This window comes from Scardinius erythrophthalmus, assembly GCF_964197995.2.
Source record: "Scardinius erythrophthalmus genome assembly, chromosome: 6".
Classification (NCBI taxonomy): Eukaryota; Metazoa; Chordata; class Actinopteri; order Cypriniformes; family Leuciscidae; genus Scardinius; species Scardinius erythrophthalmus.
In genome coordinates this window covers 45,907,536-45,931,058 of record NC_138226.1, presented here as the reverse complement: position 1 = coordinate 45,931,058, position 23,523 = coordinate 45,907,536, and the positions used below count along the sequence as shown (strand labels likewise).

The 23,523-nt window shown below is 38.7% G+C and overlaps 2 protein-coding genes across 3 annotated transcripts; both read left to right on the top strand.

Moving 5' to 3' along the window:
• Positions 1-11,617: 11,617 nt before the first annotated feature.
• Positions 11,618-16,083, top strand: LOC308691864 (sentrin-specific protease 2-like; the record flags this gene model as incomplete). Its single annotated transcript, XM_081367426.1, has 12 exons — positions 11,618-11,795; positions 11,888-11,959; positions 12,127-12,360; positions 12,462-12,568; positions 12,829-13,341; positions 13,437-13,564; positions 13,664-13,729; positions 13,857-13,945; positions 14,048-14,153; positions 14,314-14,419; positions 14,943-15,013; positions 15,955-16,083. The coding sequence occupies exons 6-12, from the start codon at positions 13,526-13,528 to the stop codon at positions 16,081-16,083; spliced, it is 606 nt and encodes a 201-aa protein (XP_081223552.1). The 5' UTR covers positions 11,618-11,795; positions 11,888-11,959; positions 12,127-12,360; positions 12,462-12,568; positions 12,829-13,341; positions 13,437-13,525.
• Positions 16,084-17,708: 1,625 nt separating this feature from the next.
• Positions 17,709-18,880, top strand: LOC308692417 (uncharacterized protein). Of its 2 annotated transcripts, none has more exons than XM_081368399.1 (3): positions 17,709-17,927; positions 18,072-18,219; positions 18,307-18,880. In XM_081368399.1, the coding sequence occupies exons 1-3, from the start codon at positions 17,877-17,879 to the stop codon at positions 18,858-18,860; spliced, it is 753 nt and encodes a 250-aa protein (XP_081224525.1). In that variant the 5' UTR covers positions 17,709-17,876; the 3' UTR covers positions 18,861-18,880. The 2 variants fall into 2 exon arrangements, with proteins under 2 accessions (XP_081224525.1, XP_081224524.1); XM_081368398.1 differs by having other exon boundaries at positions 17,709-17,951.
• The last annotated feature ends 4,643 nt before the right edge of the window (positions 18,881-23,523 follow it).

The following is a 23,523-nucleotide window of genomic DNA, read 5'->3' as shown; positions in this document are numbered from 1 at the left end:
GGCATAGGCCCTCTTAATTCTATGTTTTTGTCCATTCAGTCTCTCCAATGTTTCAACATCATCAGGATCCCAATCCATAATCCCTACCTCCTGTATTAATCTTACTCTGGCACAAAGTCCTATCCAGTCTCCTAGGGTAGCTCTTAATCGGTTTCCTCCACATATCCAGTAAAAATCAGCTATTGCTTCAGTTTGATTCTCTAATGGGCCTATCAAAGGGAAATTCAAAGTGGCTTCTTCACAATCCTCATTTAGCTGTATTACTGATATGTTAGTGTTTACCGTGGCCGTGGCATATATCGAGCTAATTGATCTGTACACATTGGGGTCTTTATACATTTCATAGTCCAAGTGCCATATTATAGCACACTTCCCCTGGAATGTTCCTACATCATTGTCACCTATAGTTTTATTAAAGCATTCATATTCCAATGTTCCATCGAATATATAATTATCTGGGATTTCTCTTGGGCCAGCTAGCTTCACATCCAATTTTTCGCATTCCCTTCCCCACCCAGTCTGATTGTAGAACCTTTGGTAATAATGATTGCCCAACATTGCCAAACAGTCAGCTGGACAATATGGAACTATATGATTAAGCCTACTACAGTATTGTGTATAGAATCTAGCACAGTGCATATTATCATATGGGTTCGGAACTACCCGTAGCTTTTTCAATGGGGAAGGTGAACATATCAAACAAGTGCTCGCTGTTGTTTGCTTTACTGTGTATCTTGCCCATTTATACCATTCATTATGGTAAGCAGCATCCAGAAGCCTTTCCTTTCTTAGCTCTACTTCGAATTCGTACCTAGTTTGAATCTGTTTTTCTTCGATTCTATTGATTCCTCTTGGGTCATTTTTCTGTTTGCCTTTCTTAACCCCCCTTCTGGGCCTTTTTAATGTGTGTTTGCTTGTTTTGTTACCTTCTGCTGTCTCAGTCAGTTTAGGGTGATTCATCCCACTCAACACCTGAGAATTCTGGTAAGTTGATGTCTCCATATCCAATTTCTGGGAGGTCAATATCCTGGAGGTTGAGTGTGACAAATTCGTATGGTTCACTGGTAGACGGGCCTTCTTCAGGTTGTTCTCTTGGAGAGCTTGTGTCTGGGGCAGCTGCTGTAGGAGGTGTATCACTGCGAGGGCCAGTATCAGGAGTTCTCCCATCTTCAGGCTCCTGGTCTTCGGGGTGGTGTGTGTCACCTCTTAGCTGCATCTCATCTCTGGTTTCAGCGTGCTCAGTTTCCCTAGAAGGAGGTTCAGCAACATTATTATCTTCCCCTTCAGTTCTTTGTTCATCTTGAGCATTTTGTGCCACTTCCTCTTGACTATCTACTTCCTCTTCTTGTCTCCTATGCCGCAGTCTTGGAACTCTGGTGCAGTGATTTAAATGGTACCACGTCGTGCTGCCCTCTACCTGTACTGCTGTAGAAGTTGCTCTTACTACAGTATAGGGTCCTTCTCTTCTGGGTTCATTCCACCTTCTTCTAAAGACTCTTAAGTATACTTGATCTCCAGGAGCTACTGGGCATGGGGCTTCCTCCTCTTCCCTTGGTCCCCTATTTTGTTCCTGTGAATGAATAGCTTCATGTATAGCAGTTAATTGTCTCATATATGTCTTTAGTTCCATTTGTAGCTGCTCTAGTGGTGGCCCTTCGTACGGACCTCTTAAGTGAGGCGCAGGCATTGGTCTCCCTGTCAACATCTCATGTGGGGACAAGCTGGTGATTCTGTTGGTCTGCATACGGTAACTCATTAGTGCTAAGGGTAACGCGTCTACCCAATTCAATTTTGTGTCGGCACAAATTTTGTTGATCTTTGTCTTAATAGTTCCGTTAACACGTTCTACGATGCCCTGTGATTCAGGGTGATATAAACATCCTAGCCTTTGCTTCATTCTCAACTGTTGTATTACTGCCTTTACTGTTTTTTGAATAAAAGCTGAACCATTGTCTGAGCTGATTTGTGATGGGATGCCAAATCTTGGTATGACTTCTCTAGTTAAAAACTTGATTACTGTTTGTGCTCCTTGATCTGCTGATGGTTCTGCCTCAACCCACCTGCTAAATCGATCTATAATGACCAGCATGTATCTTTTCCCTCTTACAGATTTGATCATATCCACATAATCCATTACTAGATGTTTGAATGGTCCTTCTGGAACTGGAATGGAACCTATTGGAGTTGTTGTTCCCTTTCTTACATTGTTTTGTGCACAAATTTCACATTCACTTAGAAATTCATCTATCCTTGTTTGTAAGTATGGGGACCAGAATCCTTGTCTCTTTATCTTCCTCAGAATCTCCCCCCTTGCGCAATGGTCAAAACCATGCGCATCTAGAATTAAAATGTTTAGTAATGGGGTAGGAGCTATCATATGGCCTTCGTGTGATCTCCATATATTATTAGCATCTCTTGTTGCCCCCCTTTGCTGCCATAAGTGTATTTCAGGTGGTGAAGCTCTGGTCTGCATTTGGGCAATGCTTTCTTGGGTAGGTAGAGGCTGAATTAAAACTGATGGTGCCATAATAGCTACTTGGCACCCAGAGGCTTGTTTTGCGTGTAGATCTGCCGCATTGTTGCCTTTGATAACAAATTCCTTGCCTTTTTTGTGGGCCTGACATTTGATAATAGCCAATTTAGTTGGAAACATCATGGCTTTGATTAATTCAGTAATTTGGTTCTGGTGTTGAATCGGTGTTCCATCACTCTTCTGAAACCCTCTCTGTTTCCACACCGCACCAAACAGGTGGCATACACCATGGGCATATGCAGAGTCAGTATAAATGTTAGCTGTCTTGTCTTTAGCCAATATACAGGCCTCAGTGAGGGCTTTGAGTTCAGCCAATTGTGCAGAACAGGGTTGCTCACATCGTTGAGTCAACACAGGGGTAAAATTGTCTCCATCTCTTTGTACGACAGCAAAACCAGCATGGTTTCCTAAGTGGTCTCTGAAACATGAACCATCAACAAAGTACTCCACATCTACATCAACAATTGGTGTTGATTCCAAATCTGGTCGTAGGCGAGTAAAAGCCAGAGAAACAGAAACACAATCATGTGGTGCTCCCTCCAGCGGAATAAAATTAGCTGGGTTTGCTGTGGTGCACCTTTTCATTGTAATGTCTGGGTAAGTTAAAAGTGTTGAGTATGCTAGACATCTAGCCTGCGTTAAGACAAATCGGCTTTTCTCTAATAATTCAATGGTCTTATGATGGGTGTAAATGGTGATTGGGTATCCCATAGTAATTGCTGAAGCTTTTTCATAAGCGAAATATACGGCAGCTAAACCTTGTTGGTAACACGGAGGATAACCTTGAGCCACACTATCCAATTTGGTGCTATAATAAGCAATAGGTTGTTTTTTCCTTCCACTGCATGTCTCTTGCATTAGTACAGCAGAAGCAAATCCGTCTTTTCTGTTAGCTACATATAAATGAAATTCTTTATCGTAATCTGGAAATGTAATAGCTGGGGCTGTTTGTAATTCTTTTTTCAGTGTGTTAAACGGCCACCAGTGCCTCAGAATCCCATACTATTTGTGCTCTCAAATTTTGTTGACCAGTCTGTTTTAGTAAGGCCCGTAATGGGGCTGTTTTAATAGCATAATCTTCTATCCAATCAGCGCTAAAACCAGTCATTCCTAAGAATGTCATCATTTGCCCCACAGTTTGGGATTGTGGCGCTTTGCTGATTCCTTCTAGCTGACTAGGTGAGATTGCTTTTGTTTGATGAGCAATCAATCGACCTAGGTATTCTACCTGAGGAAGGCAGTATTGTAATTTTTCCTTGGAGGCTTTATGCCCTCCTTCAGCTAACTTGGTCAGCACTTTGATGGAATCCTGATGGCACTGTTCTAGCGTTGGAGAGCATATTAATAAATCATCCACATATTGAATTAATGTGCTGTCCAATCTCAAATCTTCTAAGTCTAATTTCAGAACCTGATTGAATACATGGGGCGAATGTTTGAACCCCTGGGGCATTCTTGTATACGTGAATTGTTTACCTTGGTAACTGAAGGAAAAAAGGTGTCTGCTTTCCTCTGCTAGAGGGACACTGAAAAAATCAGAACAAAGATCAATCACAGTAAAGTAATTAGCAGCAGCTGGGGCATTGGTTAGTAGCGTATGTGGATTTGGGACTTCTGCTGGCCAGTCTTCCACTATCTCATTAACAGCTCTTAGGTCATGTACTAGTCTCCATTTTGTTTTATCAGCTTTTTTCACTGGTAAAATTGGAGTATTACAGTGGCTCAATGTCTCAATCAATACCCCTGCTTCCATTAACCCTTCAATTGTTTTCTTTATTCCTACCACTGCTTCTGGTTTTAAAGGATATTGTTGCTTCCTTGGTAATCGAACTCCTGGTTTGGTCCTAATTCTTACAGGGTTTGCCGATTTGACTAGGCCTACATCTGTTTCATGTCTGGACCACAAGTGTGTAGGCACCTGCTGTTCCATTTCTGTCATCAACTCTTCCATTTTTGATTTTGGGGTTTGATTCTCTACTTCTTCTAATATCAATTTTGGAACCCCTGTCATATTAGTTGTAGTTATAATTTTTAGGTATGTCCTGTCTGGTGTTTGGAAAATTAGAGGATTTTCAGTGGCTTCCCATGTTTTTCTAGTTGCATTTAGCATCATTGGGCCTAGATCTTTTCCTTGGCTTCCCTCATTCACATACAAGGTAACATGTGGGACTGATTTGTCCATTTTGAACCAAGTTTTAGTAAATTCACATTCTTCTATTTGTAGTGCTGCCCCTGCTGAACCTACAATTATATAGCTCGATGACAACTCTATTCTTTGTCCTTTTGTCTTTTCTAACCATTCTTTTTCTATGTTCATATTCCTCGAAGGGTCATATCTCATTGTACAGTGGAATTCAATCTCTGGGATAGTTGGCTTCTGGAGCTGCACTTGTATGTATTTTCCCCATTTGTCCATAGTCTTTCTTACATCCTCATTCAATCCTCCTATCCAGAATACATTTGCTTGTGGCTTCTCTTGTCTTGTCTCATCCTTTATTATCATTTGCTTTATCCCTCCACTTTCTATATAAATGCCGTCTGAGGAACACCCTATCTTTAATCCTAATTTGCAAATGGCATCTCTGCCCAGTAAATTGACTGGTGTTTGGTCTGATACTAGTACAGGAATTCTTATTTCAGAGTCTTTAACTGTTATGCTGACGGGGGTAGTCATTGGGATCAGCTGCGTTAGTCCCGAGAATCCTACTGTCTTGGCATATTTTCCAGACCTAGGGAGGTGAGAGGCATATTTTGGGCTTAAACAGGTAAATGTTGCCCCTGTGTCTAACATAACAGGTATTATTCTTTCCTCTATTTTGGCCTGCAGCATAGGCTCTTGGTCAGCGTTTGAAGATATCATTGGTAGCTGACTTCTCCCTGTAGGATTCTCTGGGCATCCCTAGTATCCTTGGTTTGGCCCACGCCATGGATTGACAGGACCTGTTGCTTGCTGCTGCTGGTTTTGATTTCTCTGGTGCCATGGCTGGGACATTTGACCCTGCATCTCATCCTGGGGCCATGGGTTGACTTGACAGAACCTCCTAGTGTGTCCAGGTTGGTTGCATCCCCAGCATATATTCGGTTGATCAAAGTTTCTTGGCTGTCTGCTGTACATTCTTCCCCTTCCTCTTCCTCTTCCTTGGCTCATTCTGTTCCTGTGGTCTTGATTTTCAGGAAGGTATATCACAATTGGGGTATTTGACTGCTGTGTGCTAACTACGTCAGTGGGTATGTTCTGTCCTGCATTCATCGGTGTTTGAGGGATAACTTGAGGTGCTTGGTTCGGCACATTTACAGCAGCCATTACTGCAGGTTGCTCTTCGACTTCTTTCACTGCAGCCTGTACCTTCTTCTTTTTGTTGATCAATTCGTCCAGTTGTAGTTGGGCCAGCTTTCGTTGTAGCTCTCTTTCTTGGCTTCTCAGTTTCTGCTCTTGTTTCCTGTATTGTTCCACTGCATGAGACACATGGTCACTGAACTCTTTTGATGTCTTTGAGCCCAATCCCACCACATCTTCTAGCTTGGTTTTCACTGCAGGGGGCATAGCATCAATTATGGCAGACCTGAAGAGTGCTGTTATCACTGGGTCTCGTTCAGGATCTCTTTCCAACTCTTGCTTCCATCGTCTTAACTGTCTCTGGACATAAGAAGTTGGATTTTCTTCTTCTCCCAAAGGTTCCCCTTTTAGCAGCTTTGGGTCCATTTGGGTTGGGTAATGCTCTCTCAGTGTTCTCCACAGCCTAGGTCTGTATCTGTCCAATGGTGCGCCGTCCATTCTTGTTGTATCATTTGCATGCTTGAGTCCTGTCCCTGCCAGGATTTCATTTGTCTTTGCTGCCCCGACGCTTTTGGCCAGAAGTGCCTTGATGTCCCCAATGGCCAGGATCTTCCCCATTGTTTCCTCTTCCAAAAGTCTTATCCACTTTCCTGCTCCCTCATGAATGTCAGGGAGGTGAGCTATTAGTCCTTCCAAGTCTTGTCCAGCCCATGGCACGTACTGTCCTTGGTGTCCTTTAATTAGGATAGGGCATTGTGTGTGTTGTTCATCCTCATAGTCCTCATCTTCTTCAGTAGACACAGTTCTGTTTGATGGTCGTCTTCTCAGGTTGTATCCTCCCTTCAAGAGGGGTTGTTCGTTCTCGGACACTTCTTCCAGAAGTAGATTTCCAGTCACCTTTCTGTATTCTTTGCGAGGGCTGACTGGATGAGAAGATCTCCCGTCCATCTCATGGGTCCTTTTCTGGTCCTTTCTCGCAGAGTTCTTCAGGGTTTCCAGCATATTCAGAGCTTCCTGGGTGATTTGTTCTCTGGTTTCCCGTATCTCATTCTCTATTTCGTTGCATTCCTGGCTTATTTGTTGTGTATCAGTGGCTCCTCTCTCTTCCATTCCTTTTTCAAGCGTCTTTAGGGCCTTGGCTGCGTACTGATATGGGTTGTCCATGGTTATGCTTTTGTGTGTGTTATTTCCCCCATAACTTGAATAGGTCTGTTCCCATGCCTCTTTATCTTCATGCACATCTGCAGTCTCTGTGTGTCTGCAATCCTGCTTGACTTGTAGCTTTTCTTCTTTTACTTCTTCCCTTGACTCATCTTCATCTCCCTCCTCAAAGTCTACCTCGCCTTCTATTCTCACTGTTCCTTTCATCATGGGCAGCTGCTTACCAGTCGAATCATAAGGTGGTGCATAAGGGGGTGGGGTTTCTATCATGGGATCTTTCCTTCTTGTCTTCTCCTTCAATTCCTTAATCAGTTGTGCTCCCTTCTCCCTAAATAGATTCAAAACTTCCTGTTCCTTTTCTCTCTTCTCCTCTCTTTTCTTGCTCTTGTCATTGGCCTTGTGATTTTTTATTAGTGCCCCCATTTCTCTGCACATAGCTAGGTCAAATGTTCCCTCCGCTGGCCACTTAGTAATTAACTTTTTGGTCCTTTTTTCCCACTTTTTTGACAGGTTCTTAATGGTGTCCCTACATATGGGATATTGTGATGCAAGCTGAGCTATAGGAGACTCCTCCTGAGGTGACACCGAAGCCATTATTCCAGTGCCTCAATCCCTTGTTTTTTAACTCAGTTATCACTCAGCTGAATCTTTAATTCAGGTGTTTGTTTTGTTTTTTCAAAATATTTTAGGATAATTTGTATGGGTACCTTAGATAGTGGCTTTGGCGTCACCTCTTTTTTCCGGCTGCATACGCCGTGCTGCCAAATTATGTCTTCCCTCAGTTGTATTAGTTCAAAGCTCCAGGTTATGTTTTCCTCAAACCACCGGCCTCGTGCAGTTATGTCTCCTGTCCTATACAAATAAGTGAGAGATGGAGTCAGCTTTACTTCATTTCCTTCCTGCATGGTTATTGAAATGTTAAGTTCCTCTTTGGTGCATGTGTCTAACGAAAAAGGTTCAAATAAATCAATTAAAGTTTTTCCTTTGTTTTTTGTTCAAAAGCCTCCTCCCTCTATTCCCCCTCTTGCCCCTTCTGTTCGTCCAGAGCTGTGACATTGTCAGTTGTCACTGGTACCTCCTCTAGTTCTTCCTTACTTTGGTGTACCTCGACCCACAGGTATCGAATTCTGCTGGGATTGTTTCTCAATACTACCATTACCACCAGTTTCTCAAGGGTCCAGTTGTCCACTAATACTGGAGTGATCTCCCCTGTCCTTTGTATCTCAAAAATTGATTCATTTTCCCACTTCACTGGCCTAATGCATGACCCCACAGTTATGTAGAGATTCTGCAATATTGTTGCTCCCCCCAGCCCTTGAGGCCACCTCATCCATGCATTCCGTTTCAGGTATGGGACATACACTGGATTTATTTTTATCTCTGATGTTGATAACAGAGATTCCAGCATGAGGGGTTTAGGGAGGCCAAATTTGTTAAGTAATGGTCTTAGTGCCTCGTATGTTATCTGGTCTTTTATTATCTTATTCCAGTCTATGAGGGGCCATTCAGACTCAAGTTGGTCAAGATTTGTGATTTTTGTCACATTTCTTAGCAATTCATCTTTTTTCTGGTCTGTTAGCTCATACCTTAGTCCTCCCTCACCTACAAACTCCTTTTCCAACCAAAAATGCCTTTTGATACCTTTTGTGTATTCAAGAGCCTGCTTCAGCTTTTATTCTTCTCGCAGTCTTCTATTTCTCTGTCTATACCTATTCTGATCGTATTCTGAAATTCCGTCCCACATTTGTCCTTTTTAATTTCTCAAATTTTCCCTAGACAAGTAGTTTTTCGTATGACCCTTTTGATCTTTATTTTCTTCTTCTAATCCCTTAGTTTATATTCGCTTACTGTTTCTATTTTAATTTTCCTAGGGATCAATTTACATTCTTATATGTTTATTTATTTTTTCAGAAAATAAAGAATGCTTAGCTGTTTATTTTTCTCTTTTTTCAATCAAAGGTTGTGTTTCTTTGTTTGGATCACAACGTCTACAATCTGGCAAGTGACCAAGCAATCGGCATAACCAATTTTGTGGGGTGTTTTTAACTTTCTGATATTTGTTTTTCTGTGATTTTGTTACTCTGTTTTGTTTTTCGTCATCCATTCACCAATTTAATTTTATATAGCTCAGTTTTATATTTCACTTCTCCCAACTTGCTCGATTCGTTTGTTATTTTACTCTTTTCGTGATTCTTTCTCCCTTCTACCTATTCCATGATTTCCTTTTTAAACAAACAAATATACGACAAACAAACATGTAATGTGCTTTTTACAAAAATTGCACCTTATGTGCTTATAACAACCAACCATATAACGTGCTTCCACGCTTGCTACAACTTCTCATGACACATATACATAACTTGTCTTTTTACTCTCACTGTGTCTTTATATGACGTGTTTTTCAAGTCCACAACGCACTTTCTGCGTTTTACTCTAGATCAAACATATGACGTACTCTTTACGTCCACAACGTATTTTTCTACGTTCTATTCTTCACAAAACTTATGACATATGACGTACTCTTTACGTCCACAACGTATTCTTCTACGTTCTATTTTTCACAAAACTTATGACGTGCTCTTCACGTCCTTAACACACTTTTTGCGTTTTAACTCAAAAATTTTAAACAAAACTTGTGGCCACCCTTCGCATGCGCTTTCTTCCAAAGACCCAGAGCCCAGACTTATTTACTTATTTTATTATATTTATATCTTTCTTTTTGATTCTTTGACGGTAGGGTTTTAACTTTTATTACAACCAAAGTGTTAGCTTACCGGTAGTGGCCCCACAAAACAAATATATAAGCAAAATTGCTTACCTTTTTATTTTTGGCCGGCCTTTGTTTTGTGTGGTCCCCACCAGGGCCTTCCCCTCCGGCTGTTCGACCCCCTCCGTCTCCTGGCTGTAGCTCGCCAATTATGTCGGGGCCAAATCATGATCTTTGGTTCAGGTCAATGATGTCTGGTCCAGAACTCAGAAGAAATCTCTCAAAGTCAAGGCTTCGGGTCTCAAAAGAATCAACTTTATTGAACAATTCAACAAAGTGAGATGTCAGCTGGTCATCTGATCTTTCAGTGGTCTTGCACTCAGTTTTATGTGGTTTTCTTATCAGTTAGTGTCCAATTGGTTCCTGTTTAGTTATCTTTTTCTTTTTGCTCCTCCTTCCCTTTTCGCCACTATTAATAATTCTTATATCAGTGTTTTATCTTTACTGGTGGCGAAATGCTTCGTATGTTCTTTTTTAAAAAACACTTTATATAACAGTTTTCCATAGTACCACTTGTGACCTAGTTTACATTTCACATATCATTTTGCTGAGCTTACATATATTTTCTATAAGGCACCTGTTCATATTCCCAGGCCTGTTTACCTCATGCAGTTGGCCCATGTGTGAGACAAATGAAATTCTCCAATACATAGCAAACACATGCACACATATTCATGTTACCCAGTGTTCATTCCTGTTACCCACAGTGCTTGTTCCTGTTCTTAAATTGTATTTTTATTCTAAAAAATAAGTTAAACCACTGTTTTTATCAGTTTTGTTTGGTCCATCATTTTTGCTAAATCACAGTAATATATAGACATTCACCATTAAAACAGTAATTCTACAGCAGCTTACTGCTAAATCACAGTAATATGACGGCATAATTACTGTGAAGTCACAGTAAACAGTACTCTTGTACATACTATTGTTTTAGCACTGCTTCATGTAAGAAGCATTAAATTCATAAACTATAATACCAGCCCTTAGGGGAAGAACTACCTTTTGAAGTATAGTTCTTTATGGAATTACATAAGAAGGAGTTCACCAAAAGAGTTCTGCTATTGTTATCAGCCAAATAATTTGTCCTGTTTAGAACCATTTTAACAGTTTAGACGTGGGCAATATAACAGTTACCAGTATGCGATTAACTAGCAGCATTTCAGTAGCCTACAGTATATGCGCGTGGTCTCAGCACTGTTTGAGAGACACGAGGACATCATGGCTTGAACAATTTTAAATATACATGCCTATGTATAGTTTCAACACCTATTTGGGTACTTTACAAATATGCAGTAAAAATAAACACAAATTAAAAATAAATATGTAAATTTAACAGGTTAATTTATAAAAGTTGTAATTTATTGAACCATGCTTGAGATTTTGGAACAAAAAAAAATTAACAAAGCAGTTTTTATAACAACAAGTCCATGTAAGACAAAGTAATGTTTAATCATTTACTGCATTTTAATTGATGAAAGTACCAATTATATAAATTTTTATCTTGTGTGGCAAGTAAACACAATAATGAGTTTTAAGTGATTTAAACAGTAAACAGAAAGAAAACAAGTATAATGGGTACGTTCAGTCAGTCTGAAACTGACAGTATCCAAATTTACCTGCTTTTGTTATTAATGTTTAATGCTGACTCTTCTCCTCCTCCATTAATGCATTAATACATTGTTTTGTATGTGGTTACTTTATACATTTTATGTAGTATTTCTTGTTTATGAAATAAAATTACTCATATCTTGATATAAGATTTTGCTCATATCGCCCACCTCTAAGTGTAGGTAACTGCTTTGAGCTTATTGGGATGGCCAATTCTTTTTTCTTATGACTTTGATCAATTCATTTTTTGTTCAGATGATGATCTGTTTTACATCCGCAACAAGATGTCCCAAAGATGTAAAGTTGTGTGCAGTGCAGAGGAGGCTGACGCACTATTTAAAGAGTTCCATCTTAGTGACACAGGTGCACATGCTGGACAGCTCAAAACAAGAGATGCCATTTCTCAGCGGTTCTACTGGCCTGGCATGTCAGCAGACTTAGAGAAATGGGTAGGCTTTTAAAAACTTAAATTCATAAAAAAATTGTTTTATCATATAACAATGTATAATTTACAATCAATTAATATATTAAACATTCCCAGGTATCTGAGTGTTCAGTCTGCCAGAAAAACAAGAAGGCCATAAAGGTTGAGACAGTATACACACCAATTAAGGTACCAAAAAAAGTGTTTTATAAATGTGAATATTAATAGAAATTAGAAATATTAATGTGTTCATTCTTTACCTTAGTATAAGCCCTGTCTGTGAAAACCGGTCCTATATGTATTGTGAAGTGTTATAATTTGTTTTTGAATTGTTATTTATTCTTGTCTGTTGACAGACCAAATGTCCATTTTAACTGGTCGGAATAGACCTTATAAGAAAGTTGATGAAGACTGACCAGCAAAATCAGTACATATGTGTTATTATTGATTATTGCACCAAATGGGCACAGGCATATCCTTAAACAACAAAGTCGGCTGCTGAGGTTACGAAGTGCATTTTGAAATTTATTTATCAGTTTGAAGTGCCAAAAAGAATACTTACTGATCAGGGCAGAAAATTTGTTAACACAGTAAGTATTTTCATTTTCAACTACACAAATGCTTTTAACCACTGCATGTTCTTCCCTTTTTTAAAATATTACAAAATATTATTTTCACATAACCCCTGTAGATCAACACTAAGGTCTGCGAAGTACTTGGAATTAAGAGAAGCCTCTGTGCCCCGTACCACCCTCAGACCAACGGATTGGTGGAGAGGCTCAACGGCACCATACAGAGGTGAAAATGCATCCACTACAGTACACATTTACACTGATCAGCCACAGCAAGAAACCCACTGACAGGTAAAGTGAATAACATTGATTATATTATAACAATGTGTCACAGATAAACAGAAGAGTAAACACAGGTATTGTTGATCATGAACTTTATTACACAGATAGAGGATCAAATGAACAGCAGACAGTCAAGTAAATTAGTAATTTAGAGATAGGTTGCAGACAGTCACACTTAACTATTAACTTTTATCTCATTTGCAGGTGATGAAAAAGCACACCGATGAGATGGGGAACTTCGGTACAAGGATGTGTGTAGCAGGAAAAAGGTGAGCATGCAGGTAAGTAGGAATCAGGCAAGGGCGTTATCACGTGGAGATGAGACCGGGCAACGAGTTAGTGTGGCTAGTGAGTGTATGTAGGGTAAGTAATCAAGTGGCGACTGGTTAGAGTTCGGGCGATTGTGAGAACTACATTTATTATAAAAATAAAAATAACCGTTTCTATTTAGACTTTTAATAATCAACTGTTGTTTTAGTTAACATTGTACTTAATTTAATTTAATGTTTGGTATATTTTTGTTTACATTCAGAGATATATTTCATATACTAAAAATAACTAATGCTGTTGTGCACTACATTATAGTTATTTCAATTACTATTTTTACCTCATACATAGCACAAAAAAGCACATGTTCTGCTGTCGTGAATGGGGCCCTACAAAATATTTTACTGGGACATTTTGAGGACAGCCCCAAATGGAGAGCTTGAAAGCGAGGTGAGCTTAATTGAATGACTGACTTGTCTACTTGGATTGTATATAATTTATCCAAGGTAATGCTACATACTCTTACTCATTTATTTGTCTCACAGGTAATAAATGCATACATAGCCCAGGCAGTCAAAAAACAAACAAAAAACAAATAAGAGACGAAAAGGCTCTTCAAATTGACTCCTTTGAAATGACCAGAATATGGGAGAGAAAAAACTCACGACTGAAAGTATGCACAGGAAAATCTTTTTTGTAGGGCCTTTTTAAGTGGATTGTAATTTAATAGAATTTATTAACTGCTTTTGTAAATAATTATTATCTGTTTTAGTGTGATCCAATAAAATACAAAGTGATTTTGGGAGCCGTCCATGAGCCGGGTCACTGGATGTTGGCTGTAAGTACCTTGCTCTGTGCATTGCTGACATTTGTTGAGAGCCACAATATTACCAATAGCTGTACAACATGAATATATCGATACTATACAATAATATATTGTAATATAATAATCTACTAATCTACAGGCAATCTTTCCGGCTGAAAAAAGGAGCCTTGTGCTGGATCCCCTGGGGAATGATGCATGCAAAATAAAACAGTGTTTGGAATCCACAAGGTAATTGTTGTGTCCATATATGCAAGTTGTTCCCTTTTAATTACAAAACTAAAATATGTGTAAATATGTTGGCATAATTTTACCTTTGTCTTGCCTTTTCAGGGCCTTTGTCAGAAAACGAGGCTGCAATGTTTCAAAGTGGACAGCCAGCACAGCTCCACACAGTTCACAATTGGATGGAACGTCATGTGGGGTATTTGTTCTGAAAGTAAGTTTTTTTTTATCATGCTGTGTCCACTTTATTATACTGGTGTCTACATCATTATAACAGTAAAGTATTTTAAAACAATAGTATGCTGGTTTATATAGTACTTATGTATTTATTTACTATGCACTAACAAATCAGTTATAAGCATGTGTCATATTAGTATGCAGAGAAAATTCTGGCAGGGGAGCCTCTGACGTTTGCAAACAAGGCGTCAGCAGTGAACAACTTCAGGAAAAAGATCGCCATGACCCTGCTGGATGAGAGTGGTACATTTGTTTAATTATGTACTTTTGATTAATAATTAATCTTCTATGTGAGCGGCTGCACAATAGAAGTGCACAAAATATCACTTTTAAGTCTTTAATTCAAGAACTCTCAATACAAAAAAATGTGAAAATTCAAGACAAAGAACAGAACAAGTAGTATAAATAAACAGGAGATTATAACTGAGACAACAGGTGAATGGGATAACTAATCAGACACAATGGGAAACCTGGATCAAAAGACAGGCACTAAACTAAAACAAAATAAAACATAACCCTAACACCAGTCAAATTTAGAGCTCAACACATCAATGACAGCTTTTACTGTAACTTGTCCTGGCAAATGACCATGGTATAAGGAGGAAAATCCAAGGTTAGCTGTTCATTAAACTCCTCTGAGCCTCTTTGCCTCTGTGGTACAATAAAATAGTTTAACGAGCTAGTGGATTATCCCTTACATACAATATGTTATTTAAATGATTAACACATTTATTGACAAATTAAATTTCTTTTCAATGGTGACCAGATGACCTTACTGATTTGTGCCGCCATTGTGGGGAGAATAATGTGGAGGAGAAGGGCAAGACAACACCTTGGGTAAGAAGCTATTTTTTAAATAAAGAAACCCACCATAGGGCTCTGATCATTCTGGGCATGGCCTGTCTTTGCTAGAGTAGTAATTATCTTTGTTGATACAGATCCAGTGTGATGTCTGTGCCCGTTGGTGTTGGGGAGCCTGACCCCAAGACATCCTATTGCTGTGCAGCATGCATTTAAAATATAGTTGCTTTTTTTTTTTTTTTTTTTCTTAGTTCGGCAAATTTGTAAATAGTTAATGTTTGAAATCAATGTTTCTAATGTTTTAGGAGGGTTACAGAATTCGGTGACCTTTAAAATAGCCTTATCAGATTTGGTGACCCTATACTGTATGTCTGTTTCTGTTCATGTCAGCCCAAAATGATTTCTACTGTAAGAAGCTGAGGAGTTCAGATATCATCAGAGTGACTTTGGAGGATTTCACCTTCATTATGGGTGAAATAGAGGAGGGTAACAGAATTCGGTGACCTTTAAAATAGCCTTATCAGATTTGGTGACCGTATACTGTATGTCTGTTTGTCTACAATGTCACATTGTAGTACCCTCCCACACCGCCATACATGTCTTTCATTGACTACTGGTTCCACAAATTAAACATATATCCTATAAAATAATATCCAATTATAACATATTATTCTGAATAGCAAAACACGCTGAGAAAAAAACTTTTCCTAAACGTGCACGGACGTCAGGGCCGTTCTCTTCTCGCGTGAGAACATAAACATTAAACATTAATGAACACGGAAACACACGTAGTCGGCTACTCTGAAAAAAAACACATTGAGCTCAATCTGGGCAAGCAAATAATAATTTATTGTGTAAATAACCATCATTTCTAAACAAACGTTTCGTAAATACCTCACCTTTGGCTTATAGTCAGAAGTTACGCTGTTTGCGTAGATCACGCAGCACAGTGACAACCGCGCCCACTACGGTCACAGATTATGACGGTCACAGATTCTGGTGTAACACCTGGAACACACCAAGCCGACGCCGACGAACTAGTGGCAACGAAAGCGGACTGCAGGGTTGGCTCACGTCGGCAGCGTCTGGGTCCAAATTTGCCCTGACACACCAAGCCGATTCTCGACACCCGATGGCCAACTAGCACGTCCGTTCTGCGCCTGCGTAGGAAATACCTTTCCGTACCAGCAGGTGGCAGTAGTCTTGGCAGTAGTCACTCAAAGCGGGAAACCGGAAGAAGCTACAGGGATACAAAACATATACAAAGAAAAAGCATATCAGAGTCTCGCTATCCACAGACGGATTTGTGATATTTAGGAAATCGGAAATGTCTGACACGTTGCAAATGGCACTGGCGTTGTCAGCCCTTGGTATTTTGCTTGTGGAAAAGGAAAGAAAGAATCAGGCGCGAAAAATACGCAGAAAGCGCACTAAATGGGTGAAACCATGGATTCTCCAGAAACAGGCTCATGGGGCTTTCCCAAACCTGTGTAGAGAGCGGGAACTAGATGAAACCTCAGATTTTAAAAAATTTGCACGGCTTTTTCCTACTCAGTTTAACACGTTAAAGGAACTTATCACTCCTATTATACAGAGGAAAAACACGAACTACCGAGATTGTATCTCCGTAGGGGAACGTCTGATGATTACACTACGGTTCCTGGCAACAGGTAAGCAAGCTAAAGGTTATTCTTTGTTTTAACATTGCAATACAACACCTTTTCAGTTGTGTACATTTTGGTGTATTATTAAGCTTTATAAAAGTGAAAAGAAATTGATTATTTCGGATGGCAATTGTAGCCTACTTAAGGCGAGACACGGCAGGCAAAAATATCGATTTTCATGCAGTGGTCAATTTTGAGATTTTGGGCTAGTTTACTCCTTCAATATGTGTTCTTTCAAGCTGCTATAAAGAAAACGTTGAAAATATACATTAAGATGTTTATTTTATTACATTTTGTTTACTTGCGGCTGTAAGTTTCTCCCGAATTTACCAGGAAGTTAGCATTACAATACGACGCGCCGAGCTCCGTCTGTTTACTGAAGTCTGTCATGACCGGTATCACCGTGAAGCTCTGAGTCTCCTGCACAACACTATGTAACCCAAATATGGGCATTTCCTTTCTATCAGTAACCAATCGTGAATGTCCAAAGGGGGATTTAAAGCTACGACGATTTCTCATTTAGAGCTATTTGAATCTTTAACTGCCGTTTTCTCAAAATGAGTTTTTGTCATTCTCCAGTAGAAACATCTCAGCCTATGTAGCACCTATGTACACCAAACTTTCCAGTTATACACTTAGCAGTATTCTGAAGATATTTTCAGAGGGATTTGTTAATAAATCATTCCTGGCCTGATTTATGTGACATTTTAATCAAAAAAATATGGCGAAAATCTGTTTTATGGCTATGGACAGTATATTTTGATTTTATAGGTAATGAAAGTATATATCCTGAAATCCCTCTGAGTTTTTATTTTCATCTTGTGTGTAAACAAAATGAAAAAATAATTTTTCACCTGGCTTTATCATATGTTCAGATCTATCTACCGAAAATATATGCAAAATCGTGCATATTTAATGAGATAATGCCTAATTTGCATAATTGAACATACAAATTTCTAAAACTTGTAATACATTTTTTTTATATACTTGTGAAAGTAATCAACTGAGGAAGTTTCATGGTGATATCTATTATTTTAAATTTTTACCCTATTCACCTGTAGTGTCTCGCCTTAAAAAGAAACAGCATATACAATATAATCAAATGAACATGCATTAAAAGTGTTTTGTTCTTGATGATTCATTCTGGAAAAGGTGTGGAAAATTGATAGAGTTATGTGATTGTATTCTTTGCAGGAGAAAGCTTCAAAAGCCTTTCTTACCAGTTCCGAGTGGGAATGTCTACAATTCAGCAATTCGTTCCTGAAACCTGTGCAGCAATCTACCAGGTCTTAAAAGAGAAATACCTTAAGGTTTTACACATTCAGACAGTGAAACATCCCAAAATGACTACGAGTTATAAAGGGTCTGACAAATGAAACGGTTTTTTTTTTTTTTTTTTTTTTTTTTTTTTACATTTTACTGTTTTTCAGTGCCCAGACACAGTGGAAGAGTGGCAGCGAGTTGCCATTGGATTCCAGGCTCAGTGGAACTTCCCAAACTGCCTGGGTGTTCTGGATGGGAAGCACATCAACATTCGTCCCCCACCAGGAACTGGATCGACATTTTACAACTACAAGCGTACATTTTTCATTGTTCTAATGGCACTGGTTGACAGCAATTACAGATTCCTTTATGTTGATGTGGGATGCAATGGGTGTGTTTCAGATGGTGGAGTGTTTGGTGGATGCTCTTTACAGGATGCTTTGGAGAAAAGAACATCGAACATACCTGCACCTGCACCTACACCTGCACCACTTCCTGAATCTGACCAGCTGGCCCCTTACTGCATTGTGGCAGATGAGGCATTTCCCTTGAAGCAATACCTCATGAAGCCATATCCGAACCGCAGTCTATCTGTTGAGCAACGCATATTCAACTACAGGCTTTCGCGAACTCGGAGGGTGGTTGAAAATGCATTTGGCATCCTGGCAAATGGCTTTCGAGTTTTTCTAACTACCATTAATATTCAAAACACTGCCAAAGTGGAGGACATTGTGTTGGCTTGCTGTGCTCTGCACAACTTTCTGCGTACAGAGTGCTGTGAAGCATACATGGCAGGAATCAACCAGGAAGTACTAGATCAAGACCCCGGCCTACAGCAGGCCTCTCTGCCACACACAACCAACAGTACAACACACGCCAAACAGCTCAGGGGTAAACTGTGCCAGTACTTTAATTCAGACATTGGTGCAGTCCCCTTTCAGTGGGGCAAAATATAAGTCACTGAGTCACTGCAGTGTGTTCCAAAAGTGGGAATGAAAACTGTTGTGTGTGTGTAACTTTCACAAAAAAAATCTATAATTTTCTAATTCAAAATATAATTTTGTATATATTTGTTCTTGGATTAAAATGCATGTTGTTTGTGTGTGAGATTCTCAACTTTCTCTTTTTTAAAACTTCAGTTGCTTAGTCATGATTTGAGCACAGAAGAGCCTCCACACACACACACACACACACACACACACACACACACACACACACACACACACGTCTAACACTTCTCTATGTATTTGCAAAGTTCTTTATATTTTTTGGAGCTGATATATTTGATATCATATTTTATCATATGCAGTAATATGCTCGGAGCTGAAATTTTTTGTTTTGTTTTAAACAAATTTTGGTAACACTTTACGGTAAGGGTACATGAATTATCATGAATTCATGTATAAATTCATGCATGAAATATGCATTCATTCATGCATTAATATCTCATGAATCATCAGGAACTAACACGAGTTCAACGTTTTTCATTCATGACTTCATGGATGAACAACACCTTAATTAAAACATTAACTAAGATGAGTACGTCATCATGAATTATGATTTATTACGCATGATCATGATGTTTTCTTTGTTCACAAAAAAAATTGGTCTTTACCACCCATTGTGGATAAAGCTACGGTTATGGTACATGCATCATCATGAATTCATGCATAAAAAAGTATTAATTCATGCATGCAAGACTACTCTTCGAATTATTAAAGGAATGTACAAAAATCCACATTATCTAATGCATGCATACAGGCTAGAACAGCATATCAATTAATGTGAGAACTGTTTTTCTGAATTATGATCTGAGTTATCCAGCATGTTCATGTCTTCTTCATAGCCTGCAGGTAAATGGACAGACCCCAAAATTGGCCAATCACAGCACATAACATACGAATTCTGTTGGCGTTCAAATACTGTAGTCATCATTAACTAAGCATTATTTATCAATGACTTAATCATGTGTGTGGCCCCTCAACTAAAGTGGTGACTTGGTGCTTTGAAACACTGATGAACAATGTGGCATAACTGTGAAATTACATGAATATGATCATGAAAGTTCAAGCCTTTGCAAACAATGTACTGTGGACACAAATGGACTTGATCTTTACTTTACTGCTTTATTCTTAAACGGTATAAACCAGTTACAAACCATAAAGCTGTTTAAAAAAAAGTTTCACAAACAGCTTGATCTCTTTTTGGGTAAAGAGTCACCTTTTAATGTATAAAGCAACTGATGTGGACTCCTCCATATCATGAAATTGTAAAACACCTTTATGGTTTTGTAAAGAGTTTTCAGATCTACAGGCACTTAAAATAAAGTTCATGGTGTATGTACTGAATTCCTTCTCAGCTCTTTCCAGCTGTTGATTTAACTGGTTTATACCGTTTACCAGTTACTTTAAAAATGTATTCTGTTACTCCCCAACCCTGCGAGCAGGCGAGAGGGTATATAAAGTGAAACGCTCCTTCGTGGGAAACAGAGAGATGGGCCAGATTACCCTGAAGAAAGATCAGGTCAGTGTGTGTCTGTGTGGTGAGGACTGAAGATTATTAATAAAGTTTTGGGGAGAGTTAGCGTACCCAGCTGCTCTCTGTTGAGGTCTTACTGCAAAAAGCTTCTTAAATTATATAGCGAGCTAAACCTGAGAAATGGCAAATGTGTTTTTATGTGCTCCTCTCCCCTCCCCTGAATAATTCAACTGGAATACCTCTGTATGTCCCGTATGATAATCTAAAAATCTGGTGTGCCTATTTAATGTTTGTATTTAAGCGTACAGGAACCGAATCAAAATGTATTTAAGAGACAGTTTATTGACTGATTACCGATTGATTTTTCATATTTATAACTGTGTTCTGCTTTGTAGATTGTGGTGAAGAAAGGAGAAGAGGTGAATGGATATCTGAAAGTAAGCACTGGCCGTAAACTGGGCTTCTTCCCTGCTGACCTTCTACTGGAGCTCTGAATGATGGAGATTCATTAATGAAGAAAATATGTGAAGCTCAAGAATGGACAGAGAAATAAATGAGACAGAAGGAGAGAAATGGCAAAATCTGACCTCACTGGCTTGTACACAGGGTCTACATTTAACTTTTACCAAGCACTGTATATGAATAAAAATATTTGCTGAGGAAATAAAAACAAAGTTTCTCATTAGTTGGCCAGTAATTTTATTAGGAACTGCAAAAATAAGTTTGTACTGTCTAAACTAAAACTCTTTGTGGTGACACATACTGTACATTACTCACATTAAAAACAGGTGTAACACATAACCAAATCAAAGAGAAACCATAGCAACAAACTGAAAACTAGGTCAAATAACTAAAACACATAGTAATCCCAAACAATCCCTTATAAATATTTTGTGTAGGAACACCAGTTTTGTTTTGTTTATACACACCAGTTAAATGAAAATGGAAAGCAAAGTGTGAACATGTGACATACAAAGTTAAATAAACATTTTTGTTGTTGTTTTTACACACACCAACACATAACTTGTTGCAGCAGTACACAAGCTTACAAAAATGTCTTTTTGATATTCTTTAACATGCTATGACCCAGAAAACTACTGTATGAGGTCAAAAATCAGGTCTTTTATTGTGTTTGTGGGTAGGATTTTATTATTGACTGCTCTTTTCAAAGAGGAAGTCAGAACCATTGAAGTGATGAGTAAAAAAGATGGATGAAGTGTGCTTTGTTTATTAATTCGAGGATTAATTTTTTTTTTGCTATTTTGGTCATTAACCCTCTGGGGTCTAATGTGTTTTTGGGGTCCTTGAGATGTTCTGACATGCCCTGACATTTGTGCTTTTTTCAGTTGCTTATAAACATATTAATGGCAAAAAAAAATGACACACTATTTAGCACAAACAGGGCTACCATAATATGTGAGCAACAAGAACTAAAAACTAAAGTTTCTGAAATAAGACCACAAAACACATACTAAATATGTGCCAATAAGACTTTTGTCTAATGGATGTCATCGCCTAGTGTTTTTTCTTCAAAATGATGTGAAAATCACCCTGCCTAATCATTCACATAACACAATACATTGATTTGAATTTTGCAAAGCACTTTATGTTTGGAAAGGCAATATGCGGAGTGGGCATCAACGAGCATGCATATTTAGTGGTTCACACCTGAGGAGACAATTGGGCCCGCATACTTAATTAGCCATTCATTCAGGTGAGTCACTGAGCCACAAGAATGCAAGAGCAACAGTTGGAAGCATCTCAATTCTTTTTTATTTTTCCACATATTGTGCTTGCAATTTGGCCTATAATATCCAAGGAAAACATGTCTAGTAATTGTGCAGTTAATTCTCATACTGTATTTTAACCTGTTAACCGTTGCCAGTGCGCCCGCGCACTGAAGCGTTTTTTTTTTTTATTTAGTTCAAATTTACTATCAGATTTAATGTTATACCTTGACAAACTATACATCATAAAAAATATATAATACTCAAGTTTCAGTATTTGACCACTATTGTATTCTGAGAAACTTATAGCGACATTTATTTCACAGGGTTCGTACAAGGTGCGTGTGTATAGTAACATAGCTGTGGTGCGCGAGCTGATAAGAGAAAAACGCGCAGTGGATTAAGTGCGCAACGGCACAGACGCTCGAGCTGGTCGAGCACATCCCTTTAAACAGACATCAGTGGAAAGTTTGTTCAGTCGGATGTCAATGGCAAAGAAAAGAAAACGAGGCATGTAGCTTATTAACGTTAACTGACCAGAGAGGGAGAGAGAGCGAGAGAGAGAGAGAGAGAGAGAGAGAGAGAGAGCGAGCGAGCGAGCGAGCGCACTTCTGTTGAATGCACTTCTGTTGAATGCTCTTGATTGCTGATCGTTCACTCAGCACATGTTATTTGGATGAAAACTAAATCGTTTAAGTAAAGTAAAACATGAACTGTTACCTGATTTAACGAGTGGTTCCCTACATTATTACAGGACGTGTGCAGGTCAAGAAGTTCCATGAACGCAAACATCCAAAGCGCGCGCCCCGCAAACCAGCATCTCAGCGCGCGAATACTGAATTAAATTGTCTTGCGCTTGTACTGACGAATTCACACAAAATTAGGTAAAAACGCCCGTCTTGGCGAGTATCCTATAGTAAACAAAGTCGATTATATCTCAAATGAACGCAGCATGTTCAAATGCGGTCTGTGCGTTCGGTCTTAAAGGGGCAGCAGTTTAATAAACCTGCTTCTGTGTTTTATTGTTAATCACACAAAGGACAAAGAAATTACTCACTGCTCTTGACTAAATAGGCTACCCTTTTCAACTTTACAAAAATATCTATCTATATATAATTTATACAGTAATGAATATGCTTTTTTTCACATTTGATTACTTTATTCAAATTTCTGTACCTGTTAGATCTACCCGAAAAACTCTAAAAACACTGTTTATTTCATTTGTTCCTTTCTTTGTTCTATTTTATTTATTTGTCCTATTTCTAATTCGATTGTTTGTTCTTATTTTGTCACTGACTGCTTACTTGTTTTAAATTCACATTAATTAGGATGGTAGTTTTAGTTGTAGTATCAAGATTGGATTAAATAATTGATATTTCACTGGACAAACTTCCAATGATGGAATCATGTTTTG

Excerpts from the sequence above, each read along its gene's own strand:
- LOC308692417 (XM_081368398.1), top strand. The coding sequence starts at position 17,877 with ATGTCTACAATTCAGCAATTCGTTCCTGAAACCTGTGCAGCAATCTAC. Across the intron at positions 17,952-18,071 it reads TAAAAGAGAAATACCTTAAG|TGCCCAGACACAGTGGAAGA; the intron begins GTTTTACACATT and ends ACTGTTTTTCAG. Across the intron at positions 18,220-18,306 it reads GACATTTTACAACTACAAGC|ATGGTGGAGTGTTTGGTGGA; the intron begins GTACATTTTTCA and ends GGTGTGTTTCAG.